Raw genomic sequence first — 25,385 nt, 5'->3', positions numbered from 1 at the left:
AACTACTCTATTTTTGCATTAAAGATGGTAGTTATGTAAGATATCAGAAAAGTGCACAGCAGTCACAAGTCTGAAATGATACATGCTGTGCGTTGTTCTCAGCCATACATTTCTGATCTCTAAGATGATGATTTTCATGCTGGCTGGATAGGAAGGCTTAGTCCTAACATTGTAGAAATTGGGCCCCTAGTTAAAGGCATACATTACATAGAAGTAAGATATGTGTGTGTTTTGTCTCCAGCAGCAAATTTGAGGCTCTTCCTGTATTTTTATTTTCTGCTGAGTCCAGCCTGGTGTTAAAAGAGATTTTTAAATTAACTTCTTAGCGTCTTTTCTTTTTTTCCTTTCTCTCCAAAACAGTCCTAAGTGTACTTAAACTCTTAAAGTTTGACTAATTGTAGCTCTTTCATCTGTCCATTTACCCCAATGGCTTTTTTAAACAGTATTGTTCTGAAATGCATAATGACATGCAAGTCAAAAAATGAAAAATACACCCAAAACCCCCCCCAAAAGCCCCCCAAAACCAAACACACCACAAAAAAAACCCTCACCTAAACAGAAAACACAACAAAATACTTCCCCCCCACCCAAAAACCCATAAAAAATAAACCATGAAAATCCTACAATAAAGCTCCATATAATACCTATTTAGGTAGATCCAGCATTATTAAGCATGTTGAAGGTATTTTACACCTTTCCAAAATTTCAGCATCAGTTGGTAGAAAATTCCAATGTAGATGCTGTAATGAAGTTTGAACCATTTGCTAGGAGTGTGTGAAAAGTAGTTCAGTTGAACTTGAACTGGGGGCTGGAGCAGGAGGGGAAGGAAAGCAAACAAAGGAAGGAAAACCTTTCAATACTTACTCTGTACTGAACTTTAAAACAACCCAAACATATTTAGAAACATCTAACATCCTAGTAAGCTCCCACTTTTTTTTAGTGGCATCACACATTTAGAATCAGTGTGGTGTTTTGTTTTACCTCGCTGTTTCTTATTTATACATAACTTATAAGTAAATAGGCTATAAATAACTGTCACTTTTCATTTAAGGAGCTAAATTAGGCTACATTGATTTTATAGAACTCTTATGTTTTCTTCAATAGAGTCAATTTAGAGAAAGTGCTTAGGAACTGTGTTGTGTTTTCAAAATGGTCACCACTTCTAGTTACTCCCAAAGAGAAGCCCAGCTGAGGAAGCAGCTCTTTCTCCAGTGGTCTTTCCTTTCCCCTACGGCTGTTGTGCTGCAGGAGGGAATGGGAGGGGATGCTGCAGAAATGGCCAGGTGCATTGCTGCAGCAGTTGTCTTTGCTGACAGGCCTTGAAGCCCTCAGTCCTGAGACGACCATCATTTTGGAAGGGGGCAGTCTTTTTGAGTGCTCTGTGGAATGGATGGTCTCTCTCTGTCTCACACATGCACCTATAAGTTGTAATTAAGAAAAGTAATGATGGAAAAAAACAGTCTGAAAAATGTCTCCCAAACAAATTTCCTGTAACAAGTGTGTTGCTGCTTCTGGGAGCATCCACCTTAAAATTAAGTTGACTTAATTGCTGTCTACTACTTGCTGTCCTAATTCTCTGGAGTTGATTTTGCAGTCCTGGGAATTACCCCCTATATTTTTCATAGGTGTTGGGGGGTTAATTATGGTTTTCACGTATTATGTGTACTGATTTGTTGAGCCATAACTAGCCTGTCTTGCTTGGTTTGAATTGAACTCCTTTTGTCCTCTGCTGTAATTGCCCATCTTGCATCTCCTTTCCAGTGCATGACTTTTATTACATCTTGTGCTTATGACTAAATCCCTGCTATTTACTTTGCTTGTGTCATTTTTAAGTATGGCCTGCAGTAATATAGCTCTACGAAAATTACAGGGGCTCTCTTACAAGTATCTTGAACAGTTAAATAGGTTGTACTGTAAAAAATGGAGGAAAATCAGGTCATTTCACAGTCTAGAGCAGCAATCTGAGTCTGCTTTCTATGGATATTTGTACATCTTCATAAAATACCCAGGAGTTACTTTAGTGTTATCTGGGGAGTTTTGCCTTTCACACAGGATTTTAAACAGGCGTTCCTATTTAGGCAGAAGCAGAACACTGTTGCGGAAATTGAATGTGGAATGGGACTTCTCCCCCTCCTTATAGCTTCAAGAAAGATCACATCAAAACCAGTTAATGCTAGTCCTAATGGTACATTAAATATCTGTGGCCTGTTAAGGCAAAAAAAAACCCCACAACAAAAAAACCCTTCAAAATCCAGGCAACAAAACCCCACGTTTTGATGCCACTCTTAAGTAATGTGTTGTTTGGGGAAGTGAGATTTTCCCATTAGTTTGTAAATCCTAATTTTTAACTATTTAACTATTTAAATATTTTAACTTTAATTTGATCTTTTCATCTCAGTAGGGAGAAAATCGTTCCTCCTTTAAAAATGCTACTTTAAAAAGATTTGTCATTTGCCTTCTTCTTCCATGCAGTGGTCTTGTGCCTCTTCATAATGCATGTTCTTATGGACACTATGAGGTTACAGAGCTGCTGCTTAAGGTAAGCAAAAGGATGGGAAGTAATTACTGTTGATTTACATGTGTTAGATGAGGTATGAACTGTTTATATCAGAGTTGAAAAGTAAGATTTTTTTTTTTTCCTACTAGTAACAGGTTTTAAGCATCATGTTGTAATTTCAGAAGCCTGCAACTTTAGGTCTTTGTTGGAACAGTATATGTGTTTTTTCCTTACCTAATTTCTTTGGACTGATAGAGTTTAATTTGAATCTTTCTGTTCAAAAATTAGCTTGCACAGAAATTCAGATTTTTTTTTGAGGATTCAACAGTATTTTTGTGTATACTGGTATTTTTAATTAAATTTTTTTTGTGTATGTATTCATGAGTGATTTGAACCAATTTTTATAATAAAATGAAAATTTGGAAGCTTTTTAGTGGTTGAAGATGATTTCTTACTAATCCAGTGGTTTTTTTGCTGTGCTAGCATGGTGCCTGTGTGAATGCTATGGACCTCTGGCAGTTCACCCCGTTGCACGAGGCTGCTTCCAAGAACCGTGTGGAGGTCTGCTCCCTCCTGCTGAGCCACGGCGCCGATCCCACCTTGGTCAACTGCCACGGCAAGAGTGCGGTTGACATGGCTCCAACGCCTGAGCTCCGGGAGAGACTGACCTGTAAGTGTTTCCAGACTGAAAGCACTTGGTGGTGGGTGTAAAGGGATGCTTTCCTTCCAGGCCACCTTCCTCGAGCTTCGGAAGTGGATGCAAAGCAGCAGAGTAGCTGCAGCTGTGCTGCACGCTTTGAAGTGCGCAGGTACCTCTGATACATCGTTTGTGATATTGCCTGGTTTTCTGAAGTTTAAAATTATTAAGGCACTGCTGAATCCACGACTTCGGGGTTCTTTTATGTTTAAAGTTCAGTCAAACAGGAGCCTCTATACTGAGGCTCTGTATTGCATTTAGACACAGAAGGTAGGTAGCTTCAGTGTGCAACCTTGGAGATGGAAATTCCATCACCTTCTTTTGTAGTCTTTGCAATCCTTATGCTGTTTACAAACCAGTATTTCAACTCTAATTTTAGTTTGTATGTGTTTGCTTTCCCTCTTTCAGGGATTTGTTTCCTCACTCTTACAAAACATAAAAGATAATTAAATGAGACATATATGAAAACAGAGCATTGTGATGTTACAGAAAAGTTCTTGAGAATTAGATTCTCAATTATAAATAAGTTTTTAGTTTTGTCTCTCATCTTTCCAGTATAGCAGAAGCCCCCAGACACTAGTAATGTGATCGTGCACTACTCACAATCACAGCTAGTCAGGTTTTAGTCTGTCAGTATCCTTTGCAGGGGAAGATGGTGAGATCATGTGCAGCAGAAAACTTTGGTCTAGGAGAAAAGAGGAGGGCATTAGTATCTTTTAGGTACTTCTCTACTCTGAGTTCTGGGCTAAAGCTTCTGGCTCTGAGGAAGGTTAATTTAGCATTTATTTAAATTAACAAGCAAAAAAAAAATCAATTTAAACTTTGGTTTATTTCTGTATTTAGAGTTCCTCAACAGCAATGAGGGAAGATTCATGTCCATTATTATCCACTGAAATTTGTAAACAAATGTAAGCGTTATGTCTAATTTGACAGTATCTTGACAGGATAGCGTGTATTTGCATCCCAAAATATCATGTTTTTTATGTTCTTGAGTTGTTTGGTCTTATTCTTTGGGAATAAAGCTACATTATATTTGTTATGTCAAGATTTATTTGCACTTGTGCTTTGAGTAATGCTTTGCTTTACAAAGAAATTTAAACCAGACATTAAAACAAAGGTGGGAGAAAAAAGCTTAGGATTTCAAGCTTGCTTATGAAAGAAAAATATTTATATTTTTATTGAAACTGAGGTGGTTTTTTCTAGTTTCCAGGGTCAGATGTAATTTTTGCTAACCTACCTTTTGTCTGTACATTTTAAGAGAAACACTTCTTCAAATTCAAAGTTACTTAAAACTAAAATGGACTAATTGCTGAGCTAAACGAGATCTGGAAGTAACAAAATTAGCTATCTGTACTTGGAAAGATACACCTGCTGTGAAAACTTGTTTCATTTTTGTAGCAGACTGTCTTCAAATGCTTAGCTAGTTAGCTTTCTTTAAGACCGAGAGTTTAATATTTTATATTTAAATTTTATATAGGTATTATTGTTGTTTTTGTTATTATTGTTATTATTTATAATTTTTAGAAATTATATATATACTTAGGCTTTACGGTGAATTGTTTGTCATGCAAATACAATAAGGTCTTTGACAAGCAACTGTAATGCTTTGTTTTCTTAAGAATATCTCATAGCATTGTGCTCATTTGGACACAGGTGTTTGGACACAGGTGTGGGCAATGTAGAGATCACATATGCATTTAATGTCAAGTGGGTGGACAAAAAAAGAGGGAAAAGCTATAAGGATTTAACTCAAGGAATCACTTCCCCTCCTGTTTAGCATGTCCCTTTGGTTTCAGCAAAGCATCTTGTGTTCTGTGTCCCAGGTCAGCTGCCGTGCAATGACATGCAGAAGCACTCCTCTTTCCTCTAAACTGAGTATAGCTATCTTTCTGCAATAACATTTGTAAATGTGACATCTTGCTGAATATTAAATGTGTCTTTTTCCTTTAACAGATGAATTCAAAGGACACTCTCTACTGCAAGCAGCCAGAGAGGCAGACCTAGCCAAAGTGAAAAAGACACTTGCTTTGGAGATCATTAATTTTAAACAGCCACAGTCGCATGAGACTGCACTGGTGAGATTATACAGTCAATCCATTTGTTTCATGATAAATGTGCTGCTAACCTGGAGTCAACAAGTTTTATTTCTACACTATGAAAATACATTTATCATCTGAGATTGAGGATTTGCCATTGAACACTTTCTGTACTAAAATAAAATCACCATTATAGAAAAAACACCATATAATTTATTTTATCACTTTTTTCCTTCCTTCTGGTAAATTACAGAAGCTCTTCAGCCACTCTTCACCTTTTCATTTTTCACTTCCCCTGCATTTTTTCCCATAAACCTCTTTTTTTGTTAGTTGGTTGCTGTGGTTTTTATGGGGTTAAATTTTATTTCTGTAGCCCAGTTTCCTTGGTGTTTTATGTGAACAAACTTGGATTACAAATTTTCTTCATAGGATACATAAAATTGTGGTGAAAATAGGTGTATATCACAGAGTCTTACAGGTTTGGAATAGTACTGACAATACCATGTTAGCTATAGAAACAGGGTTCTATTGAGATTTTCGTGGCATTATCCTGCTCTTATTTCGTTGTTTGAAGAAGCAGTGGAAGCAAAGAACACAGCCAGAATCCCAGATGTAGTGAAGACTTTGAAGCTGAGACTGATGGTATTATTAAAACCACTATAGTTATGATACTTTTTTCCAATGGAACATTTTCTTCCCAGTGGTAGGTCTCAGCTGCAGGCATGCAACTGCATATTTAGAGTTAGGAACATTGTGATTGTGATCAGAACACTGCTTGTTGGGTACCAAGCATCTATATGCTCTGTTTCCTCTGTGGAGGACTCAGCATCCTAGGCTGAAGTTAGAAGCAAGATAGAGAAGAGAGGTTTATAGGCTGAATGTGAAGACCGTTTGAAATTTGGGATGATGTTATCCTTTTCTTTCTGAGTATATCAGCTGCTGCTATGTGGCATCTCTTCAGCTGTGTAATGATCAGTTCATAGTCCTGTGATATTCTTTGCTCTTTTCCGCCTGCTGATTCTGCAGAGACAGCTGGACCAAATGGGATATTTTAGCGCTATTAATGTATTTGGTTCACTGTTCACTAAGTGCTTGACTGTGATTTTTCAATTTTTGGCTGCCATACGTGAGATTTTCAAATCATCTCCAGTCCAAGTGGAAGGACTTAGCTTCCAGGATGGGAGTTATGTGTAATCCAACTGATCCATTCCTGCCCTAAGCTTGATAACATTTACCATGGGCCACTGGGTCTCTGCTTGATTAGCCAAAAGGCCAAAGCAAGCACCTGACATAGTGCTTTTTTAGTGTTGCTTTGAGGTTTGGCAATACTTCAGCATTTGTGTGTTTTAGAGCTTGTTTATCATACTGGCAGGAAATACAGACAGGATATTATCTTCAAAGCCTTAAAAATGCTGCCACTCTTCAGAGCAAAAGTTGATTTTAATATTTACTTACAAACCTTGCCTTTGCAAAATTTGGATGTGCCCTGCTGACTAACAGCAGAGTGGAAGCTTGAGTGGAAGTTACTTCATAATGAAGGCTGAAACTGGGCAAAAGATGGTATTGGTACTAGTGCTACCTATTAGCCTTGGGTTTGGGGTATGTAATTGTAAAGGCTATTGTTTTGCTATTGGAAAGTTAGAGAACTCTTCCAGGAGACTATCTACCTTTTATGGGTTACTGGTTTAAAATGTGGGTAAACATATAAACAGAAGTATCTGAAAGTTTCTCCTATTTCTCATAGTGTGCTATCTTGAGATGTCCAAACTTGAAATAAGCATTTCTGGACTGATTCTAAAGCTGGGTATTCAATCTTATCTGGAACCATGCTGGTAATTCCAGGCTTCAGGAATGCATCGAAAGGGCCACTGTTGAGAAACCAGCAGATGCCAGCCACATTTAGGAGAATAGTTACGCTTAAAAAAGGGCTGTGTGGTCCCACAAGGGCAGGCATGAGCATTGAGAAGCCCTGTGTGAAGGGTGTATCTTTCTCCTAGCATGGGAAAAAAGATACTCTGAGAGAAATGTACTGCTCGTTTGCTGATTACATAATCTGTAGTTGGGTGCATGACACAAATGCCCATTAACAAGGTCAGTACACACTGGAACAGAAGAAGGAACAAAGCGATATTCAACTCCTGTCAATCTGACAGTTGCAGCAGAATTCTTACAGACCCCTTTGGAGACCCTCTTTAAAAAGTTAGGCACTTTCAAACTCTTTGTCTTTCCCTCCTTCATGCATTGTGTCAGCTTTGTCCTGATAGCTGGTTAGTGTAGTTGGGACCATACTGCTTTTTTCCTAAGTGACAAATAGCTTTAAAATGAAAGTTGTTTTTGTGAGTAGAATAATTTAGCATTGATCACTAACCTGTATTTTGTGTTCAGTATGATGAATTGTTTGTAAATTTTGTGGTCTGATTTTAGCAGAATAATTAAGAGATGAAGTAATGTATCTTTAAAGTCCCTTATCATCTGTGTAGTTGAAATATGCTTTATATTTACTTTTTTTGCAGCACTGTGCTGTGGCTGCTGTGCATCCGAAGAGGAAACAAGTTACAGAGCTATTGCTCAGGAAAGGAGCAAATGTAAATGAGAAAAACAAAGAGTAGGTTTCTGAAATTTTTAAATTTTCCAAAAGCCTCTGTCATACTAGGAATGTAAAACTAATGCATCACTTTTCCCCCCCCCCCCTAGTTTCATGACACCGTTACATGTTGCAGCTGAAAAAGCTCATAATGATGTCATGGAAGTTCTGCATAAACATGGAGCAAAGGTAAATATACTTACATGTATTTTATTTAATACAAAAGGCAAGAAGAATGCCTTTATGTACCATGGAAGTTTTTATGATAGTTATTGTTTTTCATTCTGTATGCCTTTTGCTGCTTGTGTTAACACTGAAGTGTGTTTTATCTGAAATAAGTACAGGATCTTCAGGAACCCCATTTGAAAGCTGCTTCTCTCCGAGTAACTAAATACAGGTTTTAGGAGTCCAGCTTACTCATTTTTAATGAATATTGATACTAATTTCTAATAAATGCGGTTATCTAGGTGCTTTGTGTTGCTTTATCTTGTTGGCTTGAAAAAAATGGCTGAGGGTACTGACACTGAGTTTAATATTCAAATGCTGAGTATTCCTTAGCCCTTGCTTGCTTCTTAATCTCTTGGTCAGATTGTTCTGCCATGCCCTTTATCTATTGATAGGTGCTGACCTAAGTAATTTGTGAGCTTGTGGTGAAGCTTGCTTAGAAACACATTGTTCAGCAAGTTATTAAAGGCAGAGGAAGGTATAACTAACTTTATTTAGAATGTGGTTTAACTATCTTTCAGAAGTGTTTCTGAATGATCTTTCTACAAGTTTTAGCAGCAAACTTAACATTCATGGTAGCGATATACATTGCTACTTAATTTTCTCAGAAACTCTTCTTGATGGATACTTTCTTTACATTGGCTAAAATATTAAAGATCTCCTTATTTTTGCATTGAGTGGGGCTCAGATTACTCTTTTTGAGTCTTCCTCTTCGTTCAGGGAGCTAGAAATGAAGAAAGCATTGTTACCTGTTATATTATGTTATTGCCTGTAATAACGATCAAGTGTCACTCTTGCCATGATAGGAGGTATGAGCAATGTAGTTGTATGCATAGTTAAGTGTTTTTAGTTTGAAACTATTAATTTTAATTTATGAGCCTGTATGAGAGCTTACTGCCAGATTTCTGATTCACTTCCACAGTACTTTAATGGCATAATAAAATAGCTTAACAACAATACCACGGCGGAGTTTATTGTATTTGAGAGTCCTCATGCAGTGGTGACTACCAGGTTTTTTCTAAGGGGGAAAGCAGGGCCAAAGGTCTTGGTTATAGTCATTAAAAATATTCATTATTATTTTCCCAGATTCACTCTTAGTAGCATACCTATGCACTGAAAGTAAAAAAAAATTCATTTTGTCATAGGAGTAGATACCTCATAACTTTTATGGATCTGCTTTTGCACAGGAATTCAGTACTGATGGTATTTGGTTAGGCACTGAACAGGACATGCTGGAGTTTCAAATGTACTGATACCAAAGCACTGCCTGCTTTGAAATACAAGGAGTGTCTTTGTGCTGCTGCTGTACTCTTGGTATTTGAATTAGAGCTCCCTTGAAAATCTAGCTCATTTGTGGTCAAGTAAGGAGTAAGCTCAAAGATGACATCCTGACTAGAATGGACCCATTTTGTTTTTGTCAGTAGCATGTTCTGATGATAGCTTGTAACTCTTTTATATCCTGAAGCAGGGGTTCCTAAATCATAATCCATGAGTCACTTGTGGACTAATGGTGGTAAGTGGTCCACAGTTATCTACAGAATGACGCTGAGTGGTGTGTTCTGTTGTTTATTCCATCGGCAGTATGTAAATAGACGTACATAGTGATCACTAAACCTCATTCTTCATTCATATCCCATATCCTATGTTATTCTGAGGATAGGCCATTCACATTTATGATCTAGCAAAGCACTTAAGTGCATGGCAGGAGACCAATCAAAGTTAATATTAAGTACACATTTCCATACTGCGGTGGATCAGTGTCCAAAGTTTCTTAGCTGTAAAACAGTAAATAATGCAACCATAATTTTTAATGAGAGGTAGATCACTAAGGCTTTATGAGGCACTTTGAAGTTCCCAGATGGGATATGCTCAAGAGTATTAATTAGTTAACTAGGCATATTAAATCACTCTAAAATGTTTGTCTTGCTTATATGTTATCATTTGACCTCTTGCTCATGCTTTGACTGTAGGCATTCGGTTCATCAGATACTCTTGACATTGGTATCTCTTTGTTTTTGATTGTTGTGACATGGCAGCTTTCATTCCTGAAGCGTGATACAGGTTTTGATGTTTTCTTTTGTTGTATTTTTGGAAGTTTTTCCATCGTGTTTTCTCTTTTTGTGTCTTGAATTTTAGTTCCTGTGTAAGATGTAATCAGATATACTAAGCTCTTTGATTGTGTCTGGTTCTATTCTTTACAAGGGAGGGTTCTTGTGAGCTGGCGAATCTAGTCCCCTTTCAATAGCAGCCTCACAGTGAAGATCCCTTTGTTCTTTGAGCTGCACCCTCCTGCTTTTTAAATACCTCTCTTCTTATTTGATGCTTCCTTCACCACCTTCACTGAGGTATTGGCAGTGAACAAACTGATTCTTCTTAGCCTTTGTTTTGGTAGGCTAAAAGCCTCAAATACGTGATCTTCCCTCATAAGGGAACGTTGCCTTTTCCCATTCATCCTTATAATCCCTTCTCTTTACTAGCACCAGAGGAAATCTTGGAGTTCAGGCAACAAGAATAGAATTCATTCCCCCACTGCCTTCCATGATGGTACTTCCTCTGTTGTGAGTTCCTGACTGATGCATACTGGGATCATATTTGCCTTTTTAATAGACATGAGACAGTAGTACTCAGATCCTTCCTGTAATCTTGCAGTGCTCAGAGAATCTTGATTTTGCTAACATTTTGTATTTGTGCCCTTCAGCACAATTCTCCTGTGCCGAGATCATTAATGCAAATAGTAAAACAAAATTATCCCGCAACCAGCCACCAAGCAGCCTTCCCCTTTTCAAAATGTTCAGTTCTTCAACCAATCTCTATTTTTTCAAAAGAAAATAAAATAAAAACTTCCCACTCTGATCTCGTATAAAATGCTCACTGAAGTGTGTATGGATGACACCTACCATGTAGGGTTTTTTTCACTTTGCAGCCATTTCTTCTGTCAAAGGAGAGGTACTGTTAAAGTCAGCTTTAATCTCCCTTCTGGAAACCACTAGTGATTACTGAGAGAGTAGCAATTTGAAAAAGATGCATAATTAGGGCTTCAAAGAAAGTAGAACTTTCTTCTTCTGAAATTCCATTACAGAAGGCAGACAACTGATCCACAAAATAACCAGCAACAATAGCATTAGGAGACAAGGTCATATAAAGTTCTGTAGGTTGAAAATAATTTGTGATTGTTTTAGCATTTTATAGGAAATTCTTCTGTTTTCATCAGGAGCAGCTGTGTCAGCAAAAGTGAGCTACAGTGAAGTATGTATGTGTAGCAATTTCTTGTTCTATGAAAAGGCTAGGGAATTTGGGAGGAACAAGAGATGGTTTGTGGTCTTGGAGCTGGATTTAGTTATCCATAATGTTAGCACTGTGTAAATTTGCTACTTGAAGTATGTTAGATGATAATGAACAGTGAAGGACTGCTTGAATAACATGTGCTTGATTGAGAGTTATTTTACAGAAAGAACATCTGAGAACATCGATCTCTCCTCTGTGGTGCCCAGTGACAGGACTCGGGAATGGCCTGAAGCTGTGTCAGGGGAGGTTTAGGTTGGATATCAGGAAGAGGTTTTTCACCTGGAGGGTGGCTGGGCATTGGAATAGGCTCCCTGGGAAGTGGTCACAGCTCCAAGCCTGACAGTTCAAGAAGCTTTTGGACAACACTCTGAGGCACGTGGTGTGACTCTTGGGGTGTCCTGTGCAGACAGGACCCATCAATGATCCTGATGGGTCCCTTCCAACTCAGGATATTCTGTGATTTGTATTGGCAAGAATTAACCTATTGGCAAGCAATTAACCATAAATTGCTTATTTTGATGTGTCTTGCTGGCCCTTACTGATAGCACAGACTAGGTTCTTAATCTGAACTATGAAGAAGTCCTTGTGCACATCAGTTGCACATCAATGTGTTATGTCTAAGCAACACACATTCCATGGAAGGTGTTTTCATTAGCTTGGTACTTGAGTTTGCAGAAGTTGACTGTCAATTTAAGGAACAGGTGAGAAACCTGGGATTTCTTAGAATTTTCTTCAAGAATGTTGATCATAAGTATTTGTGGTTTTAAATGCCAGTTTTTCGTTGTTTGCCTGCCTTACAGTGTGAGACAGCATTTCACACCACTCCTTATTTGATGTTGAATATTCTCAAAGTACCATATGAAAAATAAAAGCAGAGCATCTTCAAGGAATCCTCAAACATAAACAATTTTTATTAGACCCATGATCAAATCTTCAAATGCCATGATTTTATCTTTGAAGATGATCAAAATCTTTAGTATAAAAAATAATTCAAAGGTGATGAACTAGTGAAAAAGTGAGTTTCATCCTGGTTTTTTGTATTTCTAGATCGTTGAATATTTCATATGACTAAGTTCTTGTCCAATTTTACAGGCACATGGGAAATTAGTGTGTTCAGAAAGACATTCAGCTTTTTAGCAGTGCAGAAGTAAAGGACTAGAGTATTTTCTGAACTGGAAGGATTGTTGGAAAGAAAGACCTGCAAGCGTGCAAGTTCACTGGTATCTTGGGCAAATGCAGAGATGTCATGAATGCTCTTTAATTGTGATATGCCTCTAAAGAATACTGTTGAAGCTATTCTTCTGCAAGAGAAAATGAACCTTGGTAAGGTCATGTCAGAGAGATAGTGTCCCTCTTTTGATGGTAGCAGAAATTACTTCATTCTGCTCTGCTGGGAGGATCTTGCTTTATGCATCTTTGCATAATAGAGTTATTTCCGTGCATTAGAGTAGCATGTTGGCAGCCTTTCATGATCATGGATTTGCAAATGTTCACCATCTATCTAGACCCACCCAACAAGCTAAAATGTTTTTGAATAACCTTGTTGTGTAACACATTCACTTCCAACGTTTCAGGCAGAGGTATGATTTTCTCAGGAAACTGTCAGAATTGAAAAATTGAATTACCTTTCAGAAATGCAGCAGATTTTAGACTATGAGGGTTAACAACATAACGAACTGTGTGATCTGTTGGGATTGAGTGGTTCAACTTTTCTCAGTGCTTAGACATCCAAACATCCTGACCTTAATTGTAAGCTTTTATGCAGAAGAGGTAATTGTGTAACATCTGACTGGATCCTATAGGAGCTTTCAGAGTGAAACTGGCCCTTTTTTCTCTGCTTTTTTCAGCTGACTGAGCTTGAAATTGTCACCAGTGCTTCTTCACTCCTATCCTGTTTCTTGTTTGGCAACAAGACACAAGACATACTGCAAGCTTGTCTTCAGAATTAATGCAGGAGAGCAGTTAGAACACTTGCATTGCAGGGCAGGATACTGTGATACAGGACTGCTGGCAGAGCACAAGTTTCACATGTGGTTTTTAGAATGTACATATTTTAGAAAGATGTCACAGAGAAAATCGCAGTGCTTGGAAGCTGTTGCTTTTTGTGCTGCTGTTCGTAGTGTCAAGGAGTAGGAGGATATATAGGGCATTTGATCTTGATAGAAAGCCAGTATGATTATGAAGTCTTGCAAAAAATGCTTCCTGAACAGATCTGAGCTGTTGAGCTGTTGAGCTGCCACAAGTGCCAGGCAGCCAAAGGGAGCATTGCTGTAAATGTGTACACTGCTCCAAGAGAGCAGCAGTGAGGGAAGGGGAAATCTCAGTAGTGTCTGATGATACGTGACCGTTTCCGTTTCTCTACTGTGTCTGTTGAGGATGGGGAAAAGGCAATTAAAGGAGACAGAAGAAAGAAAAGAAGGAAGTCTGCATTGGGAAGTACTGTATAGGAGAGTATCTTTCTCTGAAAACCCTTATTTAAAAACTCTTTTCAGTTGATAACTATATTCTGCTTTTACGTTGCATTTTGAGCAATGTAAATTGGAATGACTGCTTTCATGCTAAAAGGTGAAGAAATTGGATCCAGAGCCAGTGTGCTGTGGAATAAAAGCTGTCAAACCTGTTGTTTTTAACTCCTTGCAGAAAGCTTGGCTGTAAGATAGTTCAGAGCTACAGGCTTCTAATTTCAGACTGCTTATCAAGCAGTCCAAATTTATATTTATCTTTTTTTAATAAGTGCAGCTGGAACAACCTGGCTACTCAGTGCACAAGTAAGGCAGTACACCTTGCATATTTCACATTTTGTCAAACAGAGTTTAGACTTTAGCTTTGAATTTGAAAGGGCATTTGTTTTTGGACCTGATACTGAACATTGTTTAACCCAGGCATATGTCTTAACCAGGTCTGATTTTTGTAAGACTTTAATCTCAGTTTTGTATTTCCATTTGTAGTGCTTAAGTTGATTTTCATTTGGAAGTAAGTCCTCTTGCTTTAATCCTTAGTGGAGTACATTCTTTGGTTGGTTTTCGAGAAGTGGTGCATTATTGGTGAGAGAAGATCTGCCCCAAAGTGAACATACTCCCACTGAAATTGCCCTGCAAAGCCTAATGCTGCTCCTGAAAGAAAGAGCAGCTGCTTTTGGTGATGCATCCCTCTGTCAGCTGCAGCCCTTTTTGTCTCAGAAGAAAGCAGGTCATTCTTCAAATGGCTGATGTTCTTCTGCCAGAAGAATTGATTGTTGGGAAAGATAATGATTTAGAGGTGAAAGGAGACCTGGATAAGACATGTGAGATGATGGCTCTGATGACTCTGACAGTGTTCTTTTCAAATGAATATTAACATTTTTTCCAGAGACATAGTCAGTATCGAATTGTGCACAATGAATGCCTTGCTACTATTGCTTCTACAGTTTGTTCAGTACAGGCGTGTTTGACACAGCAATTTAGTAGTAAAGAATACATTACTTATGATTTTCTTTTTTGGATAAATGGAGTGTTATCAGCTACTTTCAGAATCCACCAATTTAGTTTTATTCTGCCTTTACCATTGCTAAACGTGTGTAACCTCAGAGTTCTGCTTACCTCTGTGGCGTTACCAGTGGTGAAAGGTATCCAGTGTCCTGAAACAGATGAGGATCATCATCTGAACAAAATGGTGGACTTGGGACATTCAGCATCTCGTTAATATTTATGATAGCAGGAAGTTTTTTATTTGAAACAAAACTTTTAGGGCAATCCTATTAGAGTGGCATGGGCTGAACACAGAAGAAAGCAGGCCTATTTTCCTGTCCATCTTGCTGCAAGAGAGGTTTGTGATCTGAGGAATTCCTTCTTTATCAGTCTGTAAAATAATTTCAGACAATACTGAATCACACTCCTCTGTATTTATTTGGTTGTTCTTTGTTCTTTCCTGTGGCTTGATATTGTTGTATTGCAGGTTTTTTACTTATTTTTTTTACCCTATCTGGTAGTAGATCTTTGCGTAGTTAATTTCATTTAGTTATAGTTAAATTTCATTGAGTTATAGAGTATGTGTCTTACCCAAAATGTTTTTTCACTAGTTTTCATGGAAAGGTAGTAGGATTTGCATGCTTCATTTTAGGTGAGAAACAGCAAGTAAAACCTTTGTTTGCTGCCACCACAAAGATTTTGAGAAGGTAAAAAGGTGGGTTTTATACAGTAACAAAGTTTATTATGCATGCAGTTCACAGCCTGCAATCTGTAGGCTTGGAAAGAGATAACAGGTTCCAAGTTGCTTGCAGAGAATATCGAGTAGTTCTGTATTTCATAAAGTGGTAAAAAAGCTGTTGGGCATTTGCATTTAAATTTGTCATGAATCACTGCTGGGTACAGAGTATCTTCTTGAAAGGTTATTTTCATGGGGGTGTTTTTCCGCTTTTTGAAGCTCCCTATTATTCTCTTCCTTTCTTTGGTAGTGCACTGGGGGAGATACTTCTGGTTATTTAGGTGCTCTGTTAGATCTTGACAGACAGATATGTTTCCATTATGTCATACTCTTTGAAAATGATACTCCATTTTGCCTGTTTATACAGCCTTGTATTGAGAAGAATTATATCCAGGTATACTTAACATTTCTGTAAAGGCACAAAAAGCGAGGAGGAAATGTTTGTATCCAACTTCCCCCCTCCCCCCACTCCTTCATTTCCTTCAGAATTCTTAATTTGACATCTTTGTTTTGCATTAATTCTTGGTAGTGGGTAATGTTGAGTTATTCTCCTGACAATGACAGATGGTAATTTCCTTGAAGCTGTAACATCCTTGAATTGTTTGGTAACAATTTAGATCAAGTTACCTCTTTCTCCTCCTGTGATAGTTTTGTTTTTTCTTGCACAAGGTTGGTCTTCATCAAATTTCTCAAAAGCTTGATCGCTATTTAAAGTATGGTTTTGGGAATCCTATGTTGTCTGTTATCCATGCAAACAAATAACCTGTGTTGTTAAAAGACAGGAAAACATCTATGGTAAATTATTTTTCCTTTAGAGTGTTTGCCTATTTTGTCATTTGGTTTTGTTTAATTGCAGTGCAGAAGAATTGATAGGTAAATTTGTATGCCAGAAAATTATTCTTACTGCTCTTCTTTTTTAAGGACAGGGACAGGTGCAGCCTTTTAATTACAACAGTGCTTTATTTTATGTTGCTGCTGCTTTTTCAGATGAATGCACTGGACACACTTGGTCAAACAGCATTGCACAGAGCTGCATTAGCAGGGCACTTGCAAACCTGCCGGCTGTTGCTGAGTTACGGCTCTGATCCCTCCATCATCTCTTTGCAAGGCTTCACAGCAGCACAGATGGGAAATGAAGCAGTGCAACAGATCTTAAGTGGTGGGTAAAAATAAAGGCTTTTGTATTTGAACTTCAGCTTCTCCCTTTACAGCTTTGAATCTTACTTCTTTTTCAGTGCAAGAGACTTGCAGTAGTTTTCTCATCTCTCTGTCATCAAGTGCACACAACTACAGTATATATTGCGTGATACTTGTCAGAAAATAAATAAATAGCTCTGCTCAGTTCAGGGATTTTGTGCAAATCAGGAAGAAAATAACCATCTTGTAGATTTAGAGCATGCTGCTGTACAAGGAGATTGTAGGAAGGCACAGCTACGGAGTTTTGGGATTCTTTTGGTAGCAAGTTCCAGGGCTGGAACATTGCTGAGCACGTAAGAAACCTTTTTCCCTCCATCAGGCAACCTGTTAGGTACTTCATACTTTAGCAGTCACAAGCAGAGTGTTACTGGCAGAAAAACACTGATAGTTGCTAAACTGTTTGAACTTCTACTTCAAATCTCTGTGCAGCAGAGAAAGATTTTATTGTGAAAGTGCTCTGGATACTGCTTAGGTAACAATTTGTTTATGTCTTGCATTAAAAAGATGAATAGATGTTTGAAGAGGGTGCCACTATTTTTCACGTAAGTGCTTAAGGGTTTGCATCCTCTTACCCACGTTACATTTGAATTTTTGCAAGTACAGAGAAGAATAATTGCATCAGTAGCTACTACAGAGCAAGTAACTCACCTTACAGTGAGGTGTGCAGGTAGTCAAACAAAGGCTGATATCCAGATAGATGAGAAGACCCATGGTAGCTAGAAACTCCGTTTCCTCTAGTGTTTCAACAATATTACCTTAAAACAGGACAAAACTAAGAAAAAGCATTTTACAGCAGTGCAAGGAAAGACAGTTTTGAAGTGTACTCCTGAGATGTAGCTGGTTACGTGGGTACCATTACTTGTTAAAATGTGCACATGAATGTGTGTACGTGGATTGAGAGAGAAGAATGTTGGCAGAATAATGTCAGCTCTAGAGTCAAAATCTGACTGATTTGCTCTGACACTAAAGCTCCTTATTCAGCCATTTTGGCAATATGAACTTGAACATCACAACCCGAGCTGCATTTTTGCGAGTAACAACAGACAAAGTTCACCCCCCAGCTTTGGAAAATATGGTGAGCACAAGTTAATAGAACTTAAGTATCCTAAAGCATCTTTTTCCCTATGTAGAAAGTACACCTGTGCGCACATCCGATGTGGATTATCGGTTGTTAGAAGCGTCCAAAGCTGGAGACTTGGAAACTGTGAAGGTAGGTTTGAACAGTTCATGTGAATTTTCTACTTTGCATTGCTATGCAAGGCTTGTGGAAACCTCTGCTACATGAGTTGTGGAAGCAGTGCCCAATGGATGGTAAATCATAAAAAATGGGAAGGAGTGGATCTTTCTTTTTTTCCTTCTAGAAAGCAGTGCATTAAGATGTACTGAGGTGTGTTTCTCTTGAGTTTCTGCTTATTTATTCTGCCAGTCCTTCACACAGTCATGTCTTCAATGGACTCAGATGTACCCATAATTCTTTGAAGCAGACCCTGTGGTTCTCAGAATCACAGTTTAGTAGAAACAAGCCCTCAGGTGCATGATTCAATCAGATGGCAAGCAAACACTGTTAATAGGTAACAGACTTCATATTTTAAACCATCCTTAATCTGAAGGTGAAGGGTCAGGCCATGGAATCCCAACATCACAGGAAGGTTTGATCATTTTTTTGTTACTTGGTCTGTGGACAAAACAGCCTGCAGATAGACTGTTGTGCATACTTTCCCACCTTGAACTTCAACATGATATATATTAGTATTCAAACAGCAGCAGTTTTGTGCACCAGCAGCTCCTTTGACTGCTAAGTTAAAGATTTCTAGTTCTCTGAAGGCAATATAAGCCGGAAATGGCAATATATCTGGAGAAAGTTACATGGCCTTGAACCTGGGACTTGATGATGTAGAGGTTCACCCTTTGTAATACATTAGGAACATCTTCACACTGCTCCCATCATTTAATTCTTGTTTGTTAAAGAAGTACTTTCAGCTATAAATTTAGAGCTGCTTTTTTTTTAACTTTGCATAAGTGGAAAGAAATTTCCTAGTACTTCAAAAAATTTGTATAATATAATAAGGGGATCAAATTTTGTGTTGGGGTCTTTGGAGGTGGTAGTTTAGTTTTTTTCTTTTGGGTTTGTTTCATGTTTTGTTGTTGCTGTTTGGTTTTGTGGAGTTTTTTATTTGTTAGTTTTAGTTTTGTACTAGATTTTGGGTTCTCTTGTCTTCACAGCAACTTTGCAGCCCTCAGAATGTGAATTGCAGAGATCTGGAAGGCCGTCATTCAACACCACTGCACTTTGCTGCAGGGTATAACCGCGTATCAGTGGTGGAGTACCTCTTGCACCATGGAGCAGATGTGCATGCCAAAGATAAAGGGTACATTTCATTCCATGATATGTCCTGCTGTTCTCTATTAGTGTGAGACTTATATCCCACCTATTCATTTTGCTTCAGATTTCAGTGACCATTGTGTTTTTCTCTTGAGGATTTTTCTCTTTCCTTCTTGTTCTGCGTTGTTCCTGTGCTGTAGGGAGATTTATAGACCATTACAGCATACTTTGCTTTCTGGAAAAGCCATTATTAAGTATATACCTGGCACTGTAATACATGACACTTCTTTTCTCCTTTTTGCCTATTTTGGAGACTTTTGCTTGACAGCAGCCTTTAACTTGTCTTAGGTGATCTAACATTAGTTTTGAATAAAATAGGGTAAAATACCAGGGTTATCTGTGGTCATTTTTCTAATTCTGTTAGCTTTTATTATTAAGTTAGTTATTTTTTCAGTTAATATTCAGTTAAATTGTATTAACCATTTACAGGTTTTTGCCTTAATTGTGAAGCAGCATGATTATGTTTGCTCTTTTACTCCACTATATTAGTTCAGGGTGGGGGATAATTAATTTCCAATACTGGGTTTTCAGGCTTACCCTGGAAGAAATGTTTGGGTATCCTTCTGTATCTGTCAGATGTGCAGTACTTACTAATAACTGTACTTGAAACACAATATATTAGTGTTATGTCTTTCTTGAAATTTACACTCAAATATCCAAACTCAGAACAACAGTGAGTCTTGCAATTTATTTCTTGTCTGTTATTAACATCATTGAAGTTGCTTGTGGAAGCTGTAACATTGGGGCTTTCTAAGTATTTAAAAGTCTTGTGGATGAGAACTGAAGAAGGATAATTAAGTTTTAATTTAAGTTTTAAGTTTAATTTAATAGAGAGAAATAAAGCCATGAAAACTGGAAAGACTGAAAGATAACAATAATGTCTGGTGAAAGTGGGAGTTTTATCTACTGATTGCATATAGGATTTTATTCTCTAGCTATTAATGCTTTCTCTTTGATTAGTGGCTTAGTGCCCCTGCACAATGCCTGTTCTTATGGACACTACGAAGTGGCTGAACTCTTAGTGAGGCATGGTGCTTCTGTCAACGTGGCAGACCTGTGGAAATTCACTCCTCTACATGAAGCAGCAGCAAAAGGAAAATATGAAATCTGCAAACTGCTTTTAAAAGTATGTGCTGGAGTTCTCAGATGTGTCTTTAAATGCATATATGTTTATTTTTTCTGAAGACTAATTAATGCAAGGTTAATTGCATTCAGTGAATTCTTTGTGGTATCTTTGAATCAATTTTCATCTTGCAATTTTCAGATGGTTTCTTGTGTAATATCATTGATTTAAAAAGAATCATCAGTACAAGTACAGTTTCCAGCACGTGTATTAATACTGTTAGCTGAGTCGACAGGACTCTGAAACTGGAAAAACCAGCTGACTTAGTGTAAAAATCAGAACTCCCTACCTTGTCCTATCCATCCGTTTCTGAAACAGTTACTGCATTTAAGTAAATTTTGTTAATACTTATGCAAGACTGTGTTACAGAGTAATAACTGAGGGTGGGTCCTAAGTGCTGTTTGGTATGAGAGAAATTTAAAACTGTTATGTTAATATCAAGCTCCTGGAGGAAATGCATGTTAATATATGGTGGTATAAATATTCATTATACTTACAGGAAGAACCTGTAAAAAGCATGAGGTAATGCAAAGATGTTTCCAGTGAGAAAAATGAGTTTGAGAAACTTCTTAACATAAAGTCAGATCCTGCCCTGGGAGGGTGAAAAGGGGTGCTAGAGTAGAATTTCTTGCCAATCCTATTTCCTTTCAGCCTTGCCTACTAATGTCTCTCTGAAGCACGACATTTAAAATAGGAGAAAGTCAGAATATGGATAGTCTTAAAATAATGAGGATCTTCCCCAGCCACTTTTCATTTGCTGCTGCAAAGCCCCAATACTTCCCTCCTATATCATTAATTAATTTCACTTGATTACCAAAAAAGCAGTCAGAGAGAGAAGCATGATAGTTTGAATCACATCTACAGCAGAAACCAGGAGATATTAAGAGATGTCTGTGGAGTAGGCATGGTGGTGGCCTGGAAGTAACAGCCTAATAGAGATGTTAGCTCAAGCTGTAGGAACACTCATAATCTCTCAAGCACAGTGTTGCATTATAGACACAGGTCTCTGGCCTTTTCTGATAATTCCACAGGGAATTTAGCCATATTTTGTCTTCAGAGGATCCTGAATGGATATATAATGGGAAATAGAAAAGTGCTGAAATTTTTTTTTTAAAAAATCACTCTTGCACAAGAGCTAAATATGCCCACAGCTGTGAAGTCTCTGGGTGTCTGTGGGTATGTGCTCGCACTGCAGTTTACTCAGGGTTTCTCCTGCTGTGTCTCCTATGCCTGCTGGCAGTGCTGTCAGTTCTGCTGAGTTGTGGATGTTGAGCTTGACTCCTCCGGATGTCTGCTCCTTCTCTCCTGGTCTGCTTGAAGAAGGAAACAAAAATAAACAGGCATTTTGGAGACACTCTTTTTTTGTCACCTTTCTTTGAAATTACCACCTTCATTTGTTTCTATGCCTTGGAAGGGGTCTCAGAAGACACTGCCTCTTCATTCAGATATTTATTCTGGAGCATATTTGAATAGTTTCAATTCTGATGAGCTTTAAAATAAGGGATTTCAGGTCATACCTTGGAGAAATCATTGCAGCCTAAAAAACTTTGTGTGAAGAATGCTCTCTTCCTGAGAGAACCACAGATGTGGAACTGGTTCTGTGTAATCAATACTCTGTTCCTTTCTGTCCCTTGCTCTTTATCCTTTACACCATGAACACAATTGTGTTGCTTCCAAATACAGTTAATTCCTTCTGTTCTCCCCATCCCCATCTCATTCCCCATGGCTCACACTAGCTGTGCACCAGCTATGCCAGCACGTCCAGTGGGAAATGGCAGGGTAGGCTTCCTGGCAGGGATTGGACCACTGTGTTTGACTATTCTGAAGAAGTCAGCCAGAGAACTATGGTGCCAGCAGCTTCCTCTGCTTTATCTATCTTTGTTTTTTTCCCATTGCTGCTGAGAGGGAATAGGGAAGGAGCTGTCCTCCCACAAAACTGAATGTGGACGTGACTCACACCATATGCTCTACATAGTTGTATGTTCTCCTTCTCATCCCCTGTGCTCCAGTACTGTGTTCTTATCACTGCCTGGTCTGCATGTTTTACCAGCAAGCATCCAACTCCACTTGTCCACCAAATTTTTTTTCACTTTTTCAAAGACCTGTAAACTGCTTAAGATGGTGCTGTTATCTATTGGGAAGTATAGAGAAGAGTACTTTTCTAGTTCCCTTCTGAAACAAGTGCCTTTCAATATCAGGGTGACATTTAGTAAAATTCAGAGCCTGGCTTTGCTAGCTCAGAAGGTTGTGCTCAGGAAATACCTCTGCCAGCCATTTGATTCCTGCCAGTTTTCAGGAGAAGAGGAGGACTGGCAGCAGGGTACTTGCAGTTGGCTTTCCTTTCACACTGCTGTGGCAGTAAGAAATAGCTATATGCAGGAAATGCTCCTGAACATACTTCAGTTGCAAATAGAGCAGGGACAGCTCATGGAGAGGGCTGCCGTTCTTGCCTGTGGAATTGAGATTCACACAGCTGTCTTTCTGACTAGTGCTTTTAGGCCTCAGCCTTCTGGATTTATTTTCATGTGCCTATACAATTATTATTTCATTATGATAGGTCAGCAAAGTCCCATCTTGTTTCACAAAATAGTGACACACTTCATGCACTGCTCTGCACACGATTGTGACAGTAGCGTTCCGCTTTGCTCTTTGCAGCATGGAGCTGATCCAACAAAAAAGAATCGAGATGGGAACACTCCTCTAGATTTGGTGAAAGAAGGGGACACAGATATCCAGGACTTACTGCGAGGAGATGCTGCCTTGCTAGATGCTGCCAAGAAGGGGTGCCTGGCACGTGTGCAGAAGCTGTGTACTCAAGAAAATATCAATTGCAGAGACACCCAGGGAAGAAATTCAACACCGCTGCATCTTGCAGGTGGGTAGCACGCCAGGTTTTGAAGGCTTGCATATTTATGGTAGGTCTACAGATGTAATTTGCCAAAATCAGGATTGGTATAAGAAGAGTTTCACAGAGAATTGTCCTGTACAAAGAGTTAACTATGGCACCCGTATTTCAGGAGCTGATACAATTACTAGGGAAGAGGAACTTTTGCAGTTGAAAAATTGCCTTAGCTTTTCTGTTTAATATTTTTCTTTAGTTTAGCTCTCCTAACACTGAATTTCTTTTCCTGTGCTTTTTCTACAGCTGGTTACAACAATTTGGAAGTAGCTGAATACCTTCTTGAGCATGGTGCTGATGTTAATGCCCAGGACAAAGGAGGATTAATCCCCCTACACAATGCAGCATCCTATGGGGTAGGTGCAGGCAGTCTTGCCATGAGTAGAACAGCAGGGGACTCATTAAAATCATATCCAAAGCCAGTTACTTTGCAGCTGTTTGGCTGTGAACATAGTTCTGGTTTTGATAGCATGAAATATTTGTTGGGTTAAGTTACTGTTTTGAGTCCTGTTTGCAGTCCTATACATTCAGTAGGACACACATTCAGGTGTGCGGTAGCAGTTAAATGCTGCAGTTCAGAAAGATCACTACAATGTAGCTTTTATGTAGGCAAGCAGATGCACAGGATTGAACAGTGTTAAGTTTGGGGTGACATTTGAAACAGAAAAGACCTTAAGTTGTCTCTGAAAGGCTTAGATGGAAGGAAGAGAAAAATACCATGGGATTGTGTGCAGACGATGACAGCGAAGTGGAGGTGTGTTACAGCTGGTGTTTGGTGGGAATCTATTGCTAGAGCTGAAGTGTTGAAGGACTACTGAGTTTGTAATGTGGTTGTCCTGCAGGGGGGGTGCATGCAGTGGCAGATTCAAACCATTTTGTATGAGGCAGGCCCTCCTTCCTCCATATAGGAGTAAGCATCTGTGTACCAGTTGCACAGATGCCTAATAGATTGCTTATAAGCAGTTGTTAGTTGTGGACTGGGTGAGAAAGAAATCTCTTGTAAATAATTGTACAGAGACAGTGCTTGAGAAGCTCCTAGCACTGTGCTTACAGTCAGACAGAGGATATGAAGCTCATGAAGTAATGGGTTTGATGGTCTCATGATATGCTTTGTCTGTTACTTACCTGGCCCTGGCACAAGTGCAGAAAAATCTGGGAGAGGTGACCATAATAGAGCCATGATTGCTTTTGTTTGAGAGCAAATGAAATAAAATGTGCAGCATTCACCTTGTTTTTTAAAAGAGCATCAGTGGAACTCAATCTACACCATTTGTATTGGTTCTTTACATCACTCTGGGATCCCAGTGTCCCAAAGAGCAAAAAGCCTCAAATCCCGATGAAAGATTAGAAATGCAACAAAGAATTCTTTTATGATACAGGGTCCTAATACCAAGCAATATTGTGTATCAGCATCTGCCATAAGCATTAATTCCCAGGATGTTGCTAAGATATAAAGTCTGTTGGAAGTACTGTATTCTTGTTCTTTGGCATGAGAAACCAAAACATACATTTTACACAAAGTCAGAGCATTTCTTATTGGCATCGAGAAGTGTCAGAGATTGATTTTAGCCAGTTACCATTTCTAAAAATCATAATGCCAAGCTAACCTGATTGCCTTGCTTTCTCTAGGAAACATTAAAAAGGCAGTGTTTGGTGCTTTTCCATCAGCTTATTTAGTTAAGAGTTGCTGTATACCTTTCCTGGCATCCCACACTTCTCTCTGAGCTGTCATCAGCCTGTTCAGATGTCTGTGATGGGAGGTAGAGAGGAGATGAGTACTGGTTTCACAAGTTCATAGCTGGCAAGTTTCACAGGCTCTGCCTTTTCCTCACAAAAGTTTCTTCAGTTCTCCCACCCAGCACTTCATGCCGTGTGTCCCTCAATAGGGCTTTCTGTGGCAGAAAAATCACAGGAACAGCAATTGCTTTAAAAGTTTGGCAGAGAGGAAAAATAAAGTTGGCAGTATTTTCACATCACACTTGTTCAGAGACCAAGCTGTTTTATGAGAGCTGCAAAGAGTCACTTAATTGCCATTGAGGGGAAAAAGGCAATCCATTGGCAAGTCTTTGTGCTTCTGCTTATAATCTCAGTGTTTCATGCTCCTACCCACTCATTTTTACTACCTGGTTTTTTTTCTTCGCTGTTTTGCACAAAAAAGATCTGCTGGTTAGAGACAGGCAAAGATTTCATTTGTCAGTTTTCTCGTATTTTTACTTGGGAGACTTCAAGGCCAGGATATTGATGGAAACATGGGGTTATAAGTTCATTACTTTTATA

The 25,385-nt window shown here is 38.6% G+C and overlaps 1 protein-coding gene across 1 annotated transcript in view; it reads left to right on the top strand.

Moving 5' to 3' along the window:
- TNKS (tankyrase) overlaps positions 1 to 25,385 on the top strand; it is a 138,302-nt gene that overhangs the window by 93,067 nt on the left and 19,850 nt on the right. The window contains exons 7-17 of the mRNA XM_048302994.1: positions 2,473 to 2,539; positions 2,981 to 3,167; positions 5,148 to 5,269; positions 7,744 to 7,835; positions 7,925 to 8,003; positions 16,494 to 16,665; positions 17,834 to 17,913; positions 18,927 to 19,072; positions 20,047 to 20,212; positions 22,865 to 23,084; positions 23,355 to 23,464. Of these exons, the coding sequence (XP_048158951.1) occupies positions 2,473 to 2,539; positions 2,981 to 3,167; positions 5,148 to 5,269; positions 7,744 to 7,835; positions 7,925 to 8,003; positions 16,494 to 16,665; positions 17,834 to 17,913; positions 18,927 to 19,072; positions 20,047 to 20,212; positions 22,865 to 23,084; positions 23,355 to 23,464 (1,441 nt within the window). The remainder of the gene's footprint in view (positions 1 to 2,472; positions 2,540 to 2,980; positions 3,168 to 5,147; positions 5,270 to 7,743; positions 7,836 to 7,924; positions 8,004 to 16,493; positions 16,666 to 17,833; positions 17,914 to 18,926; positions 19,073 to 20,046; positions 20,213 to 22,864; positions 23,085 to 23,354; positions 23,465 to 25,385) is intronic.

This window comes from Corvus hawaiiensis, chromosome 5 (assembly GCF_020740725.1).
Source record: "Corvus hawaiiensis isolate bCorHaw1 chromosome 5, bCorHaw1.pri.cur, whole genome shotgun sequence".
Classification (NCBI taxonomy): domain Eukaryota; kingdom Metazoa; phylum Chordata; class Aves; order Passeriformes; family Corvidae; genus Corvus; species Corvus hawaiiensis.
Note: the sequence above shows the minus strand (reverse complement) of the source record. Positions and strands in the feature narration are given on the sequence as shown.